The sequence below is a fragment of the Scyliorhinus canicula genome, chromosome 11, assembly GCF_902713615.1.
Source record: "Scyliorhinus canicula chromosome 11, sScyCan1.1, whole genome shotgun sequence".
Taxonomy (NCBI): Eukaryota; Metazoa; Chordata; class Chondrichthyes; order Carcharhiniformes; family Scyliorhinidae; genus Scyliorhinus; species Scyliorhinus canicula.
The window spans coordinates 118,121,211-118,137,601 of record NC_052156.1 but is presented as its reverse complement, the minus strand read 5'-3'; the positions used below and the strand labels follow the sequence as shown (position 1 = coordinate 118,137,601).

Below are 16,391 nucleotides of genomic sequence, written 5' to 3'. Positions count from 1 at the left end.
AAGCTGCTTGTGGAGGGCTCTCAGAATCGGAGCTTGCCCCAGAGGAACAGGGGCCAGCCAGTGAGGGTGGAGAGGAGGCCACCCAACAGGCCAAGGAGGCGCTGGGAAGGAGGCAGCAGATCGTACCTCATGGATATTGGCAGTGCCTGTCATTCAAGGACCTGCTGGACCTAATGTGTTCCTGAAACTCAGGCTGAACAGGAGGACAGTGCGACATCTCTGCCAGATCATGGCACACCTGGCACAGTGAGGGTATGGGGGAGAAAACCCATTTCCAGTAGCCGTCAAGTTGACAGTGGCCCTGAACCTTTACACCTTTTCCAGTCGTGGAGTAAGGATCTGTCCAGGTTCTCGCAGACCTCAGTGCACAGGTGCATCCGCCCCGTATGCCCGGTGGGCACAAACATTACCTTTGACATGGACCAAGCCCACCAGGTAGTCCGAGCAGCAGGATTCGCCATCATTTCCGGGATGCCCCATGTCCAGGGCTGATCGATGGGACACATGTCCTCCCATGGACACCAGTGCATGAGGGGCTGGTCTTCACAAACCGAAACGGGTCCAACTCATAAACGTGCAGCTGGTGTGTGACCATGGAATGCACGTATTGTCAGCACCATCTCCTGTCTCTACAGGAGGTTGGAATCCTCCAACTGCACCTGCAGGTACTGGATGGTTGCGGAGAACCCCTCATGTAGTCCCTGGCTTTGTTGCTGCAACTCCAGCATTGATGGGACCGTCGTTTCCAGAAGCTCAAGACCCGTTTGTACAGCAGCTAGTCTCTGGGGTCGGGCCACCCTCTGACCATCCGCGACTTCATGGGTTCCCATCTCCACCTTGTGTACCGCAGCATGTGTATGGTGTGCACCAGAGAGTGCCCTAGGACCCTCTCCACTAACATGCCCAACCGAGGTGAGTATCACTGGGATGGTGATGGTGGAGGGTGTTGGTGACAGTACTGCAGCGAGTCGGTGTTGCCCCCCCCCCCGGAGGTGTCCTCCGGAGTGTCACGGGGCTGCAGCTGGGGGCTCACAATTCCAGCAGGTTCCATCTCATCGCTGGATGAGCCTTGGGGTTGGTGCCCGGTGCGGGGGGACCCCGGAGGGGCCCGCCTCATCGCCAGGCGATCCTGCAATTCATAAAACAAGACGCATGGTTAAAACGGGTGGGGGGAGAGTTAGGGGTGGGGGGGGGGGGGAAAGGGTCAAGGGGATGGGGTGCCATAGCAACATCACAATCCACCAGGAGCTCACTTGCGTCCCCGATGCCGATCTCCGCCTCAGCGACTGCCCGCCATCTGGTCCCATCGACCAGGTCCAATGCCCTCCACTCAAAGTAGATAAGTTGCATTTTTCAATATTCTACATCTCAGCCAGAAATATTTGGTCATTATTTTTGATAATATATATTTTTACTGCAGTTTAGACGACAAAAGCGAAGATGGACTACCCAAAGTTAACGGGAGATACTCTTGGTGCACAGGTCAGTGATGTACGATTAGAACAACAGCACGTCTATCAGTTGTTTGAGATTATTTGGAAACATGACGATCATAGCTTTTGTTACGAAAGATGTATCAACTGATTAGACTGATACTTTGGTACGTGACCAAAGTATCAGCCTAAGTGGCAACGGATACAATCCAGATGCTTGACAATGTATATTCATCAAAATACCTTATCCTGAGTAAAAACAGTAATGGAGTTTCTGACCAATTAAATATGGCGGAATCTTGAGCAAAGGTATCTAAAATAAACTATTAGAGGCATATAAGTTATAGAAGAGAAGCATGGTGCTATATTATGCACTGAGGAATGGCTACCAGCATCCATTTTGGGGGTGAGCCCGTCCCCACTTTAGTTCTTTGGGTAATGGTCTTTTAATTAGTATGAGGTGAAGTTTCTATCCATTTCCAGAAGCAAGTCTTAGCTCATAGAACTGCTGGCTAATCGAAGGCCAGCAACTCTGTGCCAAATCCACCTAATAGCCTCAATTGGTGTGTGGCCTACATGATGGCGGGGCATGGGTGGGCTGGCCAGTGGCGCGGCATGCTGCTGACCAGATGGTGTACTAACTTACGGGTCACCCAACGTTTCTTCCGCCTATAGGTAATCCATAAAATTCAGCCCATTGAATGTTAAAGCACAAAAACAAGTCACTCAACCCAGCCTGTGCTAATGGATTGAAGGGGTTGAAGTGATGACACCCACATCTGTACATCTTCATCAAAGGAGTATTGCTTTGATGTGTAACTCTCTGTCCAGTATGAAGTTGTGCTCGAGCCAGAATTTTCCCCACTGCTCCCTGGGAAGGTTGAACCATCAATTTCAGCTCTTGTCCGAAACTTTTCACCTTAGCCGCTCTTCAGTTCCTCTTTCCCAGTTTTTGCTGAAACTCTGACAATACACAAACCCTGTTTTTGACTCTGAACCCAGCTTCAGACTTTACATCCTGTAATATTGCCCAACTCCATTTACTCAATCCTGCTGAAATCCTTCGCCATGCTCAGTGACTTCCAGCATAGACCTTTGCAACAGCTTCTTCCATGGCCAATTTTCCCCAGGCAGGTTCGAACTCCTCCAGAACTTCATTACCTGCTTTATATCCTGCCAACTAATGAACTGCATATTTCTCCGGCTCCTGGTTGCTTGATGTGTTGATTAAAAGTCTTTATTCTTCTATTCAAATTCCTCCATAGCCTTGGCGTGGCATCTGCCTGTCTGCATAACCGTTATTCAAATTCCTCCAGCTTGTAATTCAACCTACATCTGAAGGGGTGACAGTGGTACAGTGGTACTGTTATTGGACGAGTAATCCAGAGTCATCCAGATGATGTTCTGGGGGTTCATGGGTTCAAATCCCACTGTGACAGGTGTTGAAATTTGAATTCAACAAAAATTTGGAATTAAAAATCTGATGGTGACCATGAAATCATTGTTGATAGTTGTAAAAACCCATCTGGTTCACTAATGTCCTTTAGGAAAGGGAAAGAATTCTGCCATCCTTACCTGATCTGACCTACATGTGACTCCAGACCCACAGCAATGTGGTTGAGTCTTAAATGCCTACTCAAGTGGTTTAGCAAGCCACCCAGTTCAAGGGCAATTAGGGGATGGGCTATAAATATTGGCCCAGCCAGCAATGCCCACTTCCTGTTGATAGGCTCCTCCAGAGCCTATGCCTGCAATCATTTCCAGTTCCACATTCTAGTGTACAGCCTCTGCTCTGCTTAAGCAACAGACCCAAATTGTACCATTCTCTGCCTGAAAGAAAATCCTGGCCCCTTTGCCGGAACTGAAATAATAAATAACGCTAAAGCGCTAAAGCTGAAACAATTCAATGAAAGTTGGCTGAGGCAAAAAATGTAACCATCATTTAGGACAGTTTATTTCAATCAAAGGTATTCACAGGAGGTACATAAATATATAATGGGTAACTACCTTCTTTTACCATTTCAGAGATAATGGATAGTTCCCTGCTAATCTTTTTTTTAAACTGCGAAGAACAACAAGAACAACACGTGCAGTAATTCAAGGGAGAGCTGAAATGTTGACCAAATGGTAAAAGAGGGTCCTGCCAGCCCTGTGGGATATGTGGAGGGTAAACCTTTCCTTTCCTCATTGCTGGTTTGAAACACATGGCCAACCATTACTGCTTAATTTTTAAAAATCTTTTAATCATTACCTAGGATGATGGTGTAAAATAAATTATGTTATTTAAATTACTCATGCCAATTGCTCGAAAAACTAAATGTCTATTAGCAATATGAGGTCATCAAATCAATAGTAAGTGGATATGTGTATTGTACATCATAGTTGTAGTCTTATGGCTCTGATTTAATTACATACTACGCACCCATAGGCTAGCTGAGATCTAGAGGGAAGAACTTCGGTAGATTCTGAATGCAAAGGAGTGGAGCAAAGCACTCACATCTCATTATTCACACTTGGAAATGGAACTAAGTTTTTGAAAAGGAAGACTACAAAAGGATACATGAGAAGGCAGGAAAATGGGATTAGAGTAGACAGCTCATGTTGAAGAGTTAGCACTAGCACAGGAGTGATGGTTCAAGTGCCCGCCTTTTAATATCTGTGAATTCAAGTCTTTACATTGCCGTATAACACATAGCACCTATAACATGTAACACACACATTGCCTGTACCACATTGTAAACAGTACAACTTTATGAACGCTGCCAGCCTTTATCTGTCAGAGATTATCCTGTGCACAAACATAAAGGAGCAAAATGGATTCAATTCAAAAATTGTATAAAAGTCCATCACTTGCATGTAAACTTGCCATCACTTCCCTCTCTAACAGACTCCAGAACAGCCATCTCAAAATGACTTGTTGATGGCAGAACTATTTCTGCTGACCATGAAAATGTTGCACTGTAGCACCAGAGCAAAGTTTCAGCTTTGTGAACAGTGACAAGATGAAAAAGAATGTTCTGTACTTAAACAACAATTACATTTTGGATTAGATGATCAAATCGAGCATGCTGCTGTCCATTTAATTTCATTCAATGACTGATTTAAATTATTAAAATAAATTTAACACACTACTTTATATGAAATCACAGATTTACGTCTTAATTTTAACTATGCTGCTCACTGACACCGTATGTTCTATTTTGGTCTGTGACTTGTGTTTAAATATAACTGTTCACGCCTTGCTGTGGGATTTTTAAGAAGGTAGTAGGTCGTACAAGAACAGAGAGAAGAGCCCATTTATCAATGTTAAAACACTGCATGTTTGTAATAAGCTTTACAGCAAATACAATCTTGCTTACTATTCACTTGTGATGCAAAAATAAAATATTTTGTAGGTAAATTATCAATAAACAATCCTGTCTGTTTTATCGCTTATGATTTATTTGGTTTTATAAATTAAATATCCATTAGTTGGATGGTAGGTAGGTATTTAGCCATGAGGGACAATTGGCATCTGTCTCTATGAAAGATCGACAATTGCTTCTTTAGCTTGAGTGGGGCAACATTCTGCATCAAGCATGGACAGACGAGGAGGTAGGTGCCAAGTCTACCCCAGCTGAAACAAGAATTGAACCCATTCTGTTGGTGTTATTCTGGACCACACGCTAGCCAAATACCCAAATTAGCCATTTGGGAGAATTATGTTGGACTTGACTCTGGACTGAATCTTCCGTGGAATGGCAATCACTGTTGGATTGCCGCTCCACTTTTGCTTTCATACCTTACACCAGAGCTGCACATTTATTTTCTCGACTTCCAAACTGGGTCTCTTCAAAAATGTGGAGCATACCTGTTGTGGAGTCTTACCCTCATGGCGTAGGGGCTTCAGGAGAAGCCACGTCATACCACTTTTTATGGCACTAATTGCTGTATCCCAGCAAGTTTGAAGGTCCAAAACTCACTTTGAGAGTCGATCGAAGTAAGATAAATGGGTGGGAGTGTAGGGTAGCAGGTAGATGAGGGATTAGATTGGCAGGTTGGTGGCTGATGGGGTTGGCTGGGTAATCAGATGGGCAGAGGTTATAATCAGGGGTTGGGGATGTAGTTGGGTGGTTGGCAGTTCTGGGTATTTGGAGAGTTGGGAGGGCAGTTGGGGATGGGGATGCAATGGGTGGTTGGACAATTGAGGTGCTTTCAGGGGGTTGGGGGTATAATCGGGTTGGCATGGGATCATGAGTCAGGAGGGTAGTCACATTGGGGACGTAGTTAGGTGGTCAGGGGAAAACGTTAAGGGGTGTAGTCGGGGTAATCCGTAGTCAGGGAGTCCAGTTGGAAGTCAGGGATTCAGTAGTATACTTTTTTTAGGATTTTGTTTTTCCCAATTAAGGAGCAATTTAGTGTGGCCAATCCACCCACCCTGCACATCTTTGGGTTGTGGGGTGAGACCCACGCAGACAGGATGTGCAAACTCCACACGGACAGTGACCCGGGAACGGGATCGAACCCGGATCCTCAGCGCCGTGATTCAGCAGTGCTAACCACTGCTCTGCCATGCTGCCCTAAGGTTTCAGTAGTATAGTTAGCCAGGTGTTAGAATTTGTTTTATTTCTTCTAAACATTCCCTGAGCAACCATACTGGTACTTGAGTCTGAACCATCCAAAGCCTCCGCCTCTAACTCAGAGTTTCGGGCATTCGAATTCCAAGCTTCCCAGGTTATTCCTGCGTAGTCAGTGCGTCGCGATCTCCAAATGGTTCCCTGCTGCATCTTTGGTGGTGCCTCCAGGATGCGCCAATCCAGAGATCAGAAACTCTGGGCCTTTCCTCCACTGATGCTGCCTGAGCTGCTGTGTTTTTCCAGCACTTTCTGTTCTGATTTCAGCTTGCCAGCATCCACAGCATTTTGCTTTTACGTTTGATAAATCAGCTAACTGTCCACTCCCTGAGTCAGTATTTCTAACTAATTTTATCTAACCATTTTTTTTTTTCCTTTAACTTCTTCTCAAAGATTTAAGAACAGGGTTAGGTTCCTTTAACTTTGCTCAGTCTATCTTTCTTCTCTTGATAGCCCATTCTTACTGTGTGAGCCTTGAAAAGTCATTCACTATTGGGGACATATCACCTTCCTCAAGCAAGACGTTAGGAGAGCCTGACTGACATTTCCCTCTGCAACCTGGAGAGGAGGCACTGAGGTTAAGTGTAGCACCCCATAGCCTACGCTCAAGAATTGAGTCTGAATAAATTGAAGATATATTCACTCCTTATGATCTCTGTCTTTCAGAATTATTTTCCTTTGGCAACATTGAGTTGATCTTACCACCAATTCCCATAATAATTGGTTTGAATCTCACCTTATTTGTCCTTTCTCGATCAGGAGGTGAAGCATCAGCAAGAGGGGGATAATGTATCTCAAAGGCCACTGGATGAGGAGAGGCTTTGGTTGATATCCGATATCCAGCAGACAGAACAACTAGACAGTCAACAGCATCTGGAAAGAGTACCCAGCATCTTTCTTCTCAATGCTATTATTCTTTAGGAGCCGACTGAATTATTTCAGAATCAAATTTGCTTTTCTTCCCCCCCCCCCCCACCCCCTATTCATTCAGATGAAACGGAGGCAACAAAGAGAACAAGAGGAAAGGCAGAAACAGAAAGAACTTAAAGAAATGAAAATGGTACATCAATAAAATTTGGAATGATCATGCACAATGGGTGTATGTAAGGAAGCCTTTTCACACTATCAATGTAGTGAATATATCTTAAGCTTTTCACAATGGTATATTAGTGCACAATTGCCAAAGCCCAGTTATCAAGCCCTTCAAAACACCCAAGAGTTGCTGCTTTGATACAATTAGCAATCTGACTGTATATTTCTGTCAAAATGCTGCTGGGTGTGTTAAGTAAAATTTTTGCTCAAGTTTCTGCTCAAACCTAGTTGTGTAATGCCGAAGGTGAAAACTTGCATGAACTACTTCAAGAATATGATTTTAGATTAAATATTATTCCTTGTTATATTTAAGAGTGGTGAACTGGTGCAGTTTGATGAACAGAACTCGAAATAGGTTTCTCAAAAACTAAGGGTGCAATTTACCGGGGGCACCTGAATCTGGTGGAATGTGGCCGGTAGATCCTGGAAGGGGCCTCTACCGGGACTCCTGACAGATTTACATGGTGGCACATGGTGGGGTGGGGGCCTATTTGAGGACCTCTCAACAGGGGCACTGGGGGTTCTGGGGGTCACATCAGGAGTCAAGAGATTGTGACCAATCTCTTCCTGCACTGAGGGGTTACGCTCATGTAACCCTGTGTACCCTGGCTATCCAAATAACTTCACAACATTCAGACCAGAGCCTAGCAAATCTAATCTGTCCGTACCAAATTTCAGACACCTCTCACCTCTAAATTGCATGAATGGAGGTAGCTGCTGGGTTCTATGATCAGCTGCCGGCATGAGTGAAACACAACCCAACCCCATTCCCCCTGCCTGGAATAGGTGCTGTGTTTGAGGGCGGGGACTTGCAAATTTTGGGCTCGTCTTCTGTGGTGAATGTAACTTGGTAATTCACACTGTATCTTTGTAAGCGAGTAGCGCTATCCGACCACTAGGGGGAGTAGCTCTGGGAACGCTCAGGAGTTTGTACAGGGCTCCACTCTTGGCTCCGCCCACGACTCCTCCCCCTTGTGCTGCTGGATAAATACCCTTGTCCAGAGTCAGCCTGCAGTTCACTGAGAGCTCATCAACGGGTAACAGGCTGGCTCTGTAGGAAGTAGATTAAAACCAATGTTCATATCGGAAAGCACGTGTCTGGTGAATTGATGGTTCCATCAATTTAATCTACTTAAGGACAGTCAAGATCGATCATGGAATCGGCCCTCAAGCCTGGACGCCTGGAACTCGACCCACAGGATGCAGAGGCAAAATAAATCTTCTCCCACTGGCTGCGATGCTTTAAGGCCTACCTGGCAGAAGCGAGCACAGCCGAAACGACAGAGGAACAGAAGTTAAGTCTACTGCACGCGAGGGTGAGCCACAGAATCTCTACGCAACTAAACTCGGCCGGTTCATATACTGCAGCGCTAGCGGTACCCAATAAGGTATATGTAAGGCCCATTAACAAAGTTTACGCACGCCATGTGTTCACGACTCGCCGCCAGCGGCCTACAGAATCACTCGCCGAATTTTTAAGGGAACTCAATAATTTGTCCAATGACTGTAACTGTCAAGCGGTTACCGCGGCTGAACACAGAGAACTTGCTGTACGCGATGTTTTTGTAGCGGGCCTCAGGTCTAATTATGTGCGCCAACGACTGCTGGAAAAGGGGGCCCAAGACTTAGAAACAACTGTGGAAGCTGCTACCACGATGGAGGTCTCCTTCCGCAGCCTTAACTCGTTCCCCGTGGACCCCGCGACCCAATCATGGGCCCCCGACCAGCGACTCCCCCAGGCCTGTGCGACGCGGCCGCCCAGCCACCATTCTGCCCCAGCCAGCCACTATGCTGCTCCAGCCAGCCACTATGCTGCTCCAGCCTGCCATTTCTGCGGCCAGAACCAGCACCCGCGGCAGCACTGCCCGGCCCGCAACGCGACCTGCAGCAGCTGCGGGCGGAAAGGCCACTACGCAAGAGTGTGCCTCGTAAAAAGGGCCCCAGCTTCCAACTCCCCAGCGGCACAAAGTAATCGCTCCCCACACCCGCAGGCCCGCGGGGCCCGAAACGCTGCGGCCTATGCCCCGACTCCGCCCCCTCCCGCCACGGCGATCCATGGGGGCCGCCATCTTGGCAAACCTCCACCATGCGGCCAGCCACGTGCAACTCATGGGGGCTGCCATCTTGGATGCCATCTTCCTCGCTGCCCGCCACGTGCGATCCACGGGCCCGACCTGCATCTCCACGCTCGGACAACTCATCGGAAGAGTACGACTATGAACTCAGAGGGCAGTCATCACGGGGCCACTCCAGCACAGCTGATCGAGCCGCCGACTACCCGTAACTTAGCGCAGTCACTCTGGACCAATCACGCCTGAAGCATCTGCGAAATTCTATGGCAGAGGTCCAAATCAACGGGTACAAAACGCCATGCCTCTTCGACTCCGGGAGCACTGACAGCTTCATACATCCAGACCTGGTAAGACGCTGTTCGCTCCCCGTTTTTCCCGTACAGCAAACTATCTTGCTCGCTTCAGGCTCCCATTCGGTCCAGATCCAGGGGCGCACCGCCGCGACACTCACAATCCGAGGCGCTAGCTACTTAAAATTCCAACTCTACGTTTTGCCCGACCTCTGCGCGCCACTCTTATTAGGCCTAGACTTTCAATGTAACCTTAAGAGCCTCACCCTCAGCTTCGGCGGGCCCCTGCCCCCACTCACTATCTGCAGCCTCGCTACGCTGCGAATCCCCCCCCCCCCCCCCTCTTCGCCAATCTCACAAAGGACTGTAAACCCGTAGCCACTCGTAGCAGGCGATACAGCCTGCAGGATAGGGTATTTATCAGAACAGAGGTCCGAAGGCTTCTCAGTGAGGAGATTATATAGGCCAGCAATAGTCCCTGGAGAGCTCAGGTGGTGGTCGTTAAGACCGGGGAAAAATTCCGCATGGTTGTCGACTATAGTCAGACCATAAATAGATTTATGCTCCTTGACGCGTATCCCCTCCCCAGGATTGCAGACATGGTAAACCAGATCGCCCAGTACTGGCTCTTTTCCACGGTGGATCTGAAGTCTGCATATACACCAGCTCCCAATCCGCCCGGAGGACCGCCACTACACGGCATTCGGGGCCGATGGCCGCCTCTTCCATTTCCTCCGGGTCATTTTCAGCGTCACTAATGGGGTCTCGGTGTTCCAACGAGCAATGGACCGAATGGTGGACCAGTACGGGCTGCGGGCCACGTTTCCGTACTTGGACAATGTCACCATCTGCGGCTACGACCAGCAGGACCACGACGCCAACCTCCACCGTTTTCTCCAGACGGCACAGAAACTGAATCTCACGTACAACAAGGAGAAATGCGTTTTCTGCACAACCAGACTAGCCATCCTCGGCTATGTCGTGGAAAACGGAGTCCTGGGCCCAGACCCGGACCGGGAAGTCTTAGAACTCCCCCTCCCCCATTGCCCCAAGGCCCTCAAACGGTGCTTGGGCTTCTTCTCCGACTACGCCCAGTGGGTCCCTCAATATGCGGACCATGTCCGCCCACTCTTTAGGGCCACACGATTTCCCCTGTCAGCTGAGGCATGCCAGGCCTTCGACTGCATCAAGGAGGACATCGCCAAAGCGGTCATGCGGGCGGTGGATGAATCCACTCCATTCCAGGTTGAGAGCGACGCCTCAGAGGTAGCTCTAGCAGCCACACTAAATCAGGCAGGGAGACCAGTTGCATTTTTCTCCCGTACCCTCTCCGCTTCAGAACTCCGACACTCCTCAGTCGAGAAAGAAGCACAAGCCATTGTGGAGGCTATTCATTACTGGAGGCACTACCTCGCAGGTAGGAGGTTCACCCTCATCACCGACCAAAGATCGGTTGCCTTCTCGGCAAATCGCAAAGGGGCAAAATTAAAAACGACAAAATTCTGAGGTGGAGGATCGCACTCTCCACCTTCAATTACGATATTAAGTATCGACCCGGGAAGCTCAACGAGCCTCCGGATGCCCTATCCCGCGGGACATGCGCCAGCGCACAGATTGACCGATTGAATGTCATCCACAATTACCTCTGCCACCCAGGGGTCACCTGGCTCGCCCACTACATAAGAGCCCGAAACCTGCCTTTCTCCAACGAGGAGGTAAAAGCGGTCACCAGGGACTGCCCGATCTGTGCGGAGTGCAAACCGCACGTCCATAGACCAGACAGGGCCCACCTGGTCAAGGCTTCTAGGCCCTTTGAACGCCTCGCGATTGATTTCAAATGGCCACTCCCCTCAACTAACAAGAACGTTTACTTTCTAAACGTCGTAGATGAGTTCTCCCGTTTCCCATTTGCTATCCCGTGCCCCGACATGACCTCCCCGCAGTCATTAGGGCCCTGCATAGCATCTTCACCCTGTTTGGTTTCCCCAGCTACGTACACAGCGACCGGGGTTCGTCCTTCATGAGCGACAAGCTGCGTCAGTACCTGCTCGACAAGGGCATTGCCTCGAGCAGGACTACCAGCTACAACCCCAGGGGGAACGGGCAGGTGGAGAGGGAGAATGCGATGGTCTGGAAGACCGTCCTGCTGACCCTCGAGTCTAGAAAGCTCCAAGTCTCCCAGTGGAAGGAAGTCCTCCCAGACGCGCTCCACGCTATTAGGTCCCTTTTGTGCACAGCGACCAATCAGACCCCTCACGAGAGGCTCTTCATTTTTTCCAGGGGCACTACCACGGGGGTCTCACTTCCGGCATGGCTGAGGACACCGGGCCCCATACTCCTGAGGAAACACGTCAGGGCACACAAAACCGACCCCCTTGTTGAGAAGGTGCGCCTGCTCCACTCCAACCCCCAGTACGAATTCGTCGAGTTCCCTGACAGCCGTCAGGACACTGTATCCCTCCGGGATCTGGCACCCGTCGGATCCAGCGCCCTCTCTACCCCCACAGAAGGACCCCTCACCCTACACCCATGCTGCCGCCCCCTCGCGCTCCCGAGCCTACGAGTTCGCTCCACCAGTTCCGCGCACCCGCGCCGGCCAGCCCCCAGTGCCCCCAGTCCCCGGTCAAACCAGGAGAGTATGAAGCTCGGATACAACCCTCCCTGGAGTCCGCCATTGTACCCCAGCACACAACACCCATCCAGCCACCGCAAGAGGCAGCAACCCCGGTGCTCCGCAGATCACAGCGGACAGTTCGACCACTGGACAGACTGACTTTGTAGACCACCACCCCCGCCGGACTTGATTTTTTTGCAGGGGGTGAATGTGGTGAATGTAACTTGGTAATTCACACTGTATCTTTGTAAGCGCAGTAGCGCTAACCGACCACTAGGGGGAGTAGCTCTGGGAATGCTCAGGAGTTTGTACGAGGCTCCACCCTTGGCTCCGCCCACGACTCCTCCCCCTTGTACTGCTGTATAAATACCTTTGTCCAGAGTCAGCCTGCAGTTCACCGAGAGTTCATCAACGGGTAACAGGCTGGCTCTGTAGTAAGTAGATTAAAACCACTGTTCATATCGAAAAGCACGTGTCTGGTGAATTGATGGTTCCATCATCTTCTATTTTTGCAACGATGGAGAGGCCATGTCTGCGAAATGTTGCTAACTTGTGTACCACTCTCTTCAACTGCAGCTGATACATACTCCTAGATGGGGAGGGGGGGGGGGTTTAAAATCATTGCTATATCCCAGTAGCATATTAAAGATTCATGAGCAACTGGATGTCAGCCACTCAAACTCCAGGCCACAGAGAACTCATGAGTTGGAGAAGGGTCAATGCGTTGAACCCGTTCTGGGATGAACTAGTACTCCAACTAAATTTCCATCTGCTCTGTTAGCAATAATGGTAGTGCTGAGTAAATTCATTCCATTGTAGCTAATTCTAAGCTAGCCTTCAGTCATTTGGACCCTTTTTGTGCCAAATCGCTTGTGACGTTTTTTACTCAGTCACCCTTGGTCTCCTAGTTTGGCTTCTTATTTCCTGTATCTGTGTGTGCAAAGCCATGGAGGATATTCTGGCTGTTTCCATAGTGCCCAAACCATGGCTATTACATTACTTGGATCTTCATGTTTAGTGTTATTTCTGGACCAAACCATCTTTCTTGATTCCTTGCATCCTAAATATTCTTAATATTCCCATTTAATTTCTCTTTCTGCACCAAGTGATGCACCAAGGCAAACTTTCATCTGTTTCCATAACTACTAATTGCTGGAACAGTTTACTTGTCTGTCACCAGGGGCTAATAGCTTGAGGGGTGCCATTCCATATCAAGCATGGCTGACCAGGGGTCTCCCCCACTCTTACCGGCAGTCATTGACATGCTGGAAGGATTTACAGGTTAATAGTGAATCTGTTTGACCGTGTTATGAATGCACCTTCCTTAGCCATCAAGTCCTGGAGTGGGACTCGAACCCGGAGTTTCTGGGCCAGAGGCAGAGAGGGATGCTACCCACTGTATCACATGGCCCCCTAAAATAATCCTGATTACCCTCCAACAAACTCATTTCTGCTGGATGGATTCCAGAGATAAATATTGTATTCACATCTGAGTAGGATAAAAGGTGAAAGCCATAGGGAAACCTTCATTCTGAAGTCCTGCCAATAAAGGACTGCTGGTCAGAATTAATTGGACAACACGAACGACATATCTTTGAAGTTACCATGTGTTAGCAAGTATGCTCCACACTCATTATAAATCTGCCTGTAAATTTGGAGCACATACTTCACAACCTGACTTAATATGTAACATGCAAAAGCTGGAGCAAAGATCCAATCGTCTGACAGGTCCTAATTTTTAGTAGATTCAACAAAAAAAGTGGGTATTTTTTTCGCACTATTTTGGGTTTAATTCATGTTTTGAGAAATAACATTGGAAGATGCCAAAGCTAGGCAGAAGCTTTCGAGATGATATTTATCAATTGGTCTACAAAAAATCTGGTCCCTAAATTTCTAAATGTAGAATTATTAACGGTAACCGTTTACAAAAGAGTAAAGTTAACGATGGGGTATTATTTTCCGATCGCACCACCTCAGGAATCACCATGCGCGGGTGCGACTATTTAAAGGTTCATTGAGCTTGGGCTGGAATTTCTGGATCCCCGGGAAGGCGGGACTGGAAAATCCCACTCAATATACTTCACTTTTGCCTTGCAGAGGATTCCCCCCCACCCCCATGGTGGCGGAGGTGGCTCGCCATTGGCCGGCGGTGGGGTCTTCCCGTCCCACTGTTGTCAATGGGGTTTTCCAGTGTTCCCATTCCATCGGCATGGAACCCGTGGTAGCGGGTCGCCATCAGTGGGACCAGATCATGCCGCAAGCGGGAATGGCTGGAAAATCCCACCAATTTGCATTGGATTGTTGTAAATCACAGACAGAAGTTTGGATCTAAAGTAAAAGGTAACATTGCACCAAAAACCCATTATGCCGAGGTGTCAAAGTCAAATATATATTCACGTATTTAAAAATCTATGGCATTTATAGTGTGACAGTGAAACGCATTCTCAATGGCAAACTAGCTTCACGCCTGCTTACTCCTGCTTAAACCCCAGATTTAGCTTCTGACTCTAATAACATTTCCTTTGATTAGAAGAAACAAGAACAATGGAGAACTGAAAGAGCAAAGAAAACAGCTTTGCAAGAACAAGTCCTACGGGAGAGAGCGGATAGACTGAAACAATTCCGTGTAAGTATCTTGGAAAACATCCGACTTAAAAATCCGTAAACTTATACTTGCTGAAGGTGGATGTGCCTCAGGTGCAGACTGGCAGGTTCAGCCCTGCAACTTGTCTGGTATCTATTTCTGCATGAAAATTAATATAAATCTGGCATTGTGTTGTGTGGAATGATAGCATCTCTTTTATGTTCATTTAAAAGTACAAAGGAGCAATGATATACCACTGCGAATGAAACTGGTAGGGTTTATATCTACTGCCAGTGCTTGACTAGAATTCTCCAGCTGATGGTAAGTAGAAAGAATTGTCTTCTGAGATTGAAAAGGGCAGACGGACCAGAATTTTATGCTCCCATTCCTAGTGGGTTCTGAGGAAGATGGAATTGCATGGACAGGAATCCTTCTGGGATCCCACCCACCCCAACCTGATTGCCATTTTATGCTGGGGTGGACAGGACCTCGGACAGGCAGCCTACCCTTGCCCCAATTAAGGCCTTTATGCAACCACTTAATGACCACTTACCAGCCTTTTCCCATCCTGCTTAATTTTTAAACTGGCAGGCGGATAACAGTTCAGGTGGAGAAGTTCGATCTAACACAGGAATAGGTTATGCACGAGGTGGATGGAGGGGAGTTCCATTAGAAGACCCCTTCTTACTGGGGGCACCCTCCCCTTAAGACATGGTGACCTCCAAACCTCCCAACTAACCCCCTCGGCCTATCTTCCGAGACCCCAAACATTCCCCTCTGATCCCTCCAGATGTTCCCTAACCTCCCTGCCCTCTGACCCCTGCCACACATCTGTCCTCCAGGACCCGAGACCTTACCCCAGGCAGCTTCCTGCAATGCCTCTTCCGGCCACTGCAGCCTGTATCTGGAGAGACTGGAGAGCTGTTGGCCACTTAAATGAAGGGCAGAAGTCCCAACCAATTCCCATTAGAGAGTAATATGCCACCAGGGCAGCTGGAGTCGGTGGGGATATGTGCCCCACCCACTCTTTGGCCGAGCCCCTACCATCCTGAAAATTCAGTGTCTTTTTAGAAAGTACCCAAGCTGATGGGCCTAATTATCATGAGGACTGCATAATTCAAGATTTGCTTCAACTTCAAGCAAGCTTGGGTTGTTTGAAAATTCAGATTACAAAATCAAATATAAGATAAATGTTAGGACAGGCAGCAAGTTCCGCAACTTCAAACATTCTACAAAGTCTTCTTTCTGTGCAATCAACAGATCCTTTTAAAAAAGAATTTAGAGTATCCAATCCATTTTTTCCATTTAAGGGGCAATTTAGTGTGGCCAATCCACCTAGCCTGCACATCTTTGGGTTGTGGGGGCGAAACCCACGCAAACACGGGGAGAATGTGCAAACTCCACACAGACAGTGACCCAGAGCCGGGATCGAACCTGGGACCTCGGCTAACCACTGCGCCACCGTGCTGCCCTGCAACCAACAGATCTGTTTGTTTGTGACACTAATCCCTCATTACTAGATTCCAAGTAAACTTATGAGCGGGAACTGACTAAGGTGGTCATAAATTCCAATGCTTACAGTCCTCTCACAAAATCATAGAAATTAGACAACTGAGAGATTATTAACCTCATTATACCTGCGGCAGTTCTTCAACAAGACTTGTTTCTTCTGGTGCCAGTTCTCTTCTGATTC

The 16,391-nt window shown here is 48.1% G+C and overlaps 1 protein-coding gene across 3 annotated transcripts in view; it reads left to right on the top strand.

Annotated features, from left to right (window-relative positions):
• Positions 1-16,391, top strand: part of LOC119973325 (golgin subfamily A member 6-like protein 7) — a 60,487-nt gene that overhangs the window by 16,373 nt on the left and 27,723 nt on the right. Inside the window, exons 3-6 of one of the 3 annotated variants that reach the window (XM_038811198.1) lie at positions 1,426-1,482; positions 6,806-6,928; positions 7,038-7,106; positions 14,645-14,740. In XM_038811198.1, coding sequence (XP_038667126.1) covers positions 1,426-1,482; positions 6,806-6,928; positions 7,038-7,106; positions 14,645-14,740 — 345 coding nt within the window. Of the gene's footprint in view, positions 1-1,420; positions 1,483-6,805; positions 6,929-7,037; positions 7,107-14,644; positions 14,741-16,391 lie in introns of all 3 variants that reach the window. The other 2 variants (XM_038811199.1, XR_005462275.1) reach the window with 2 other exon arrangements.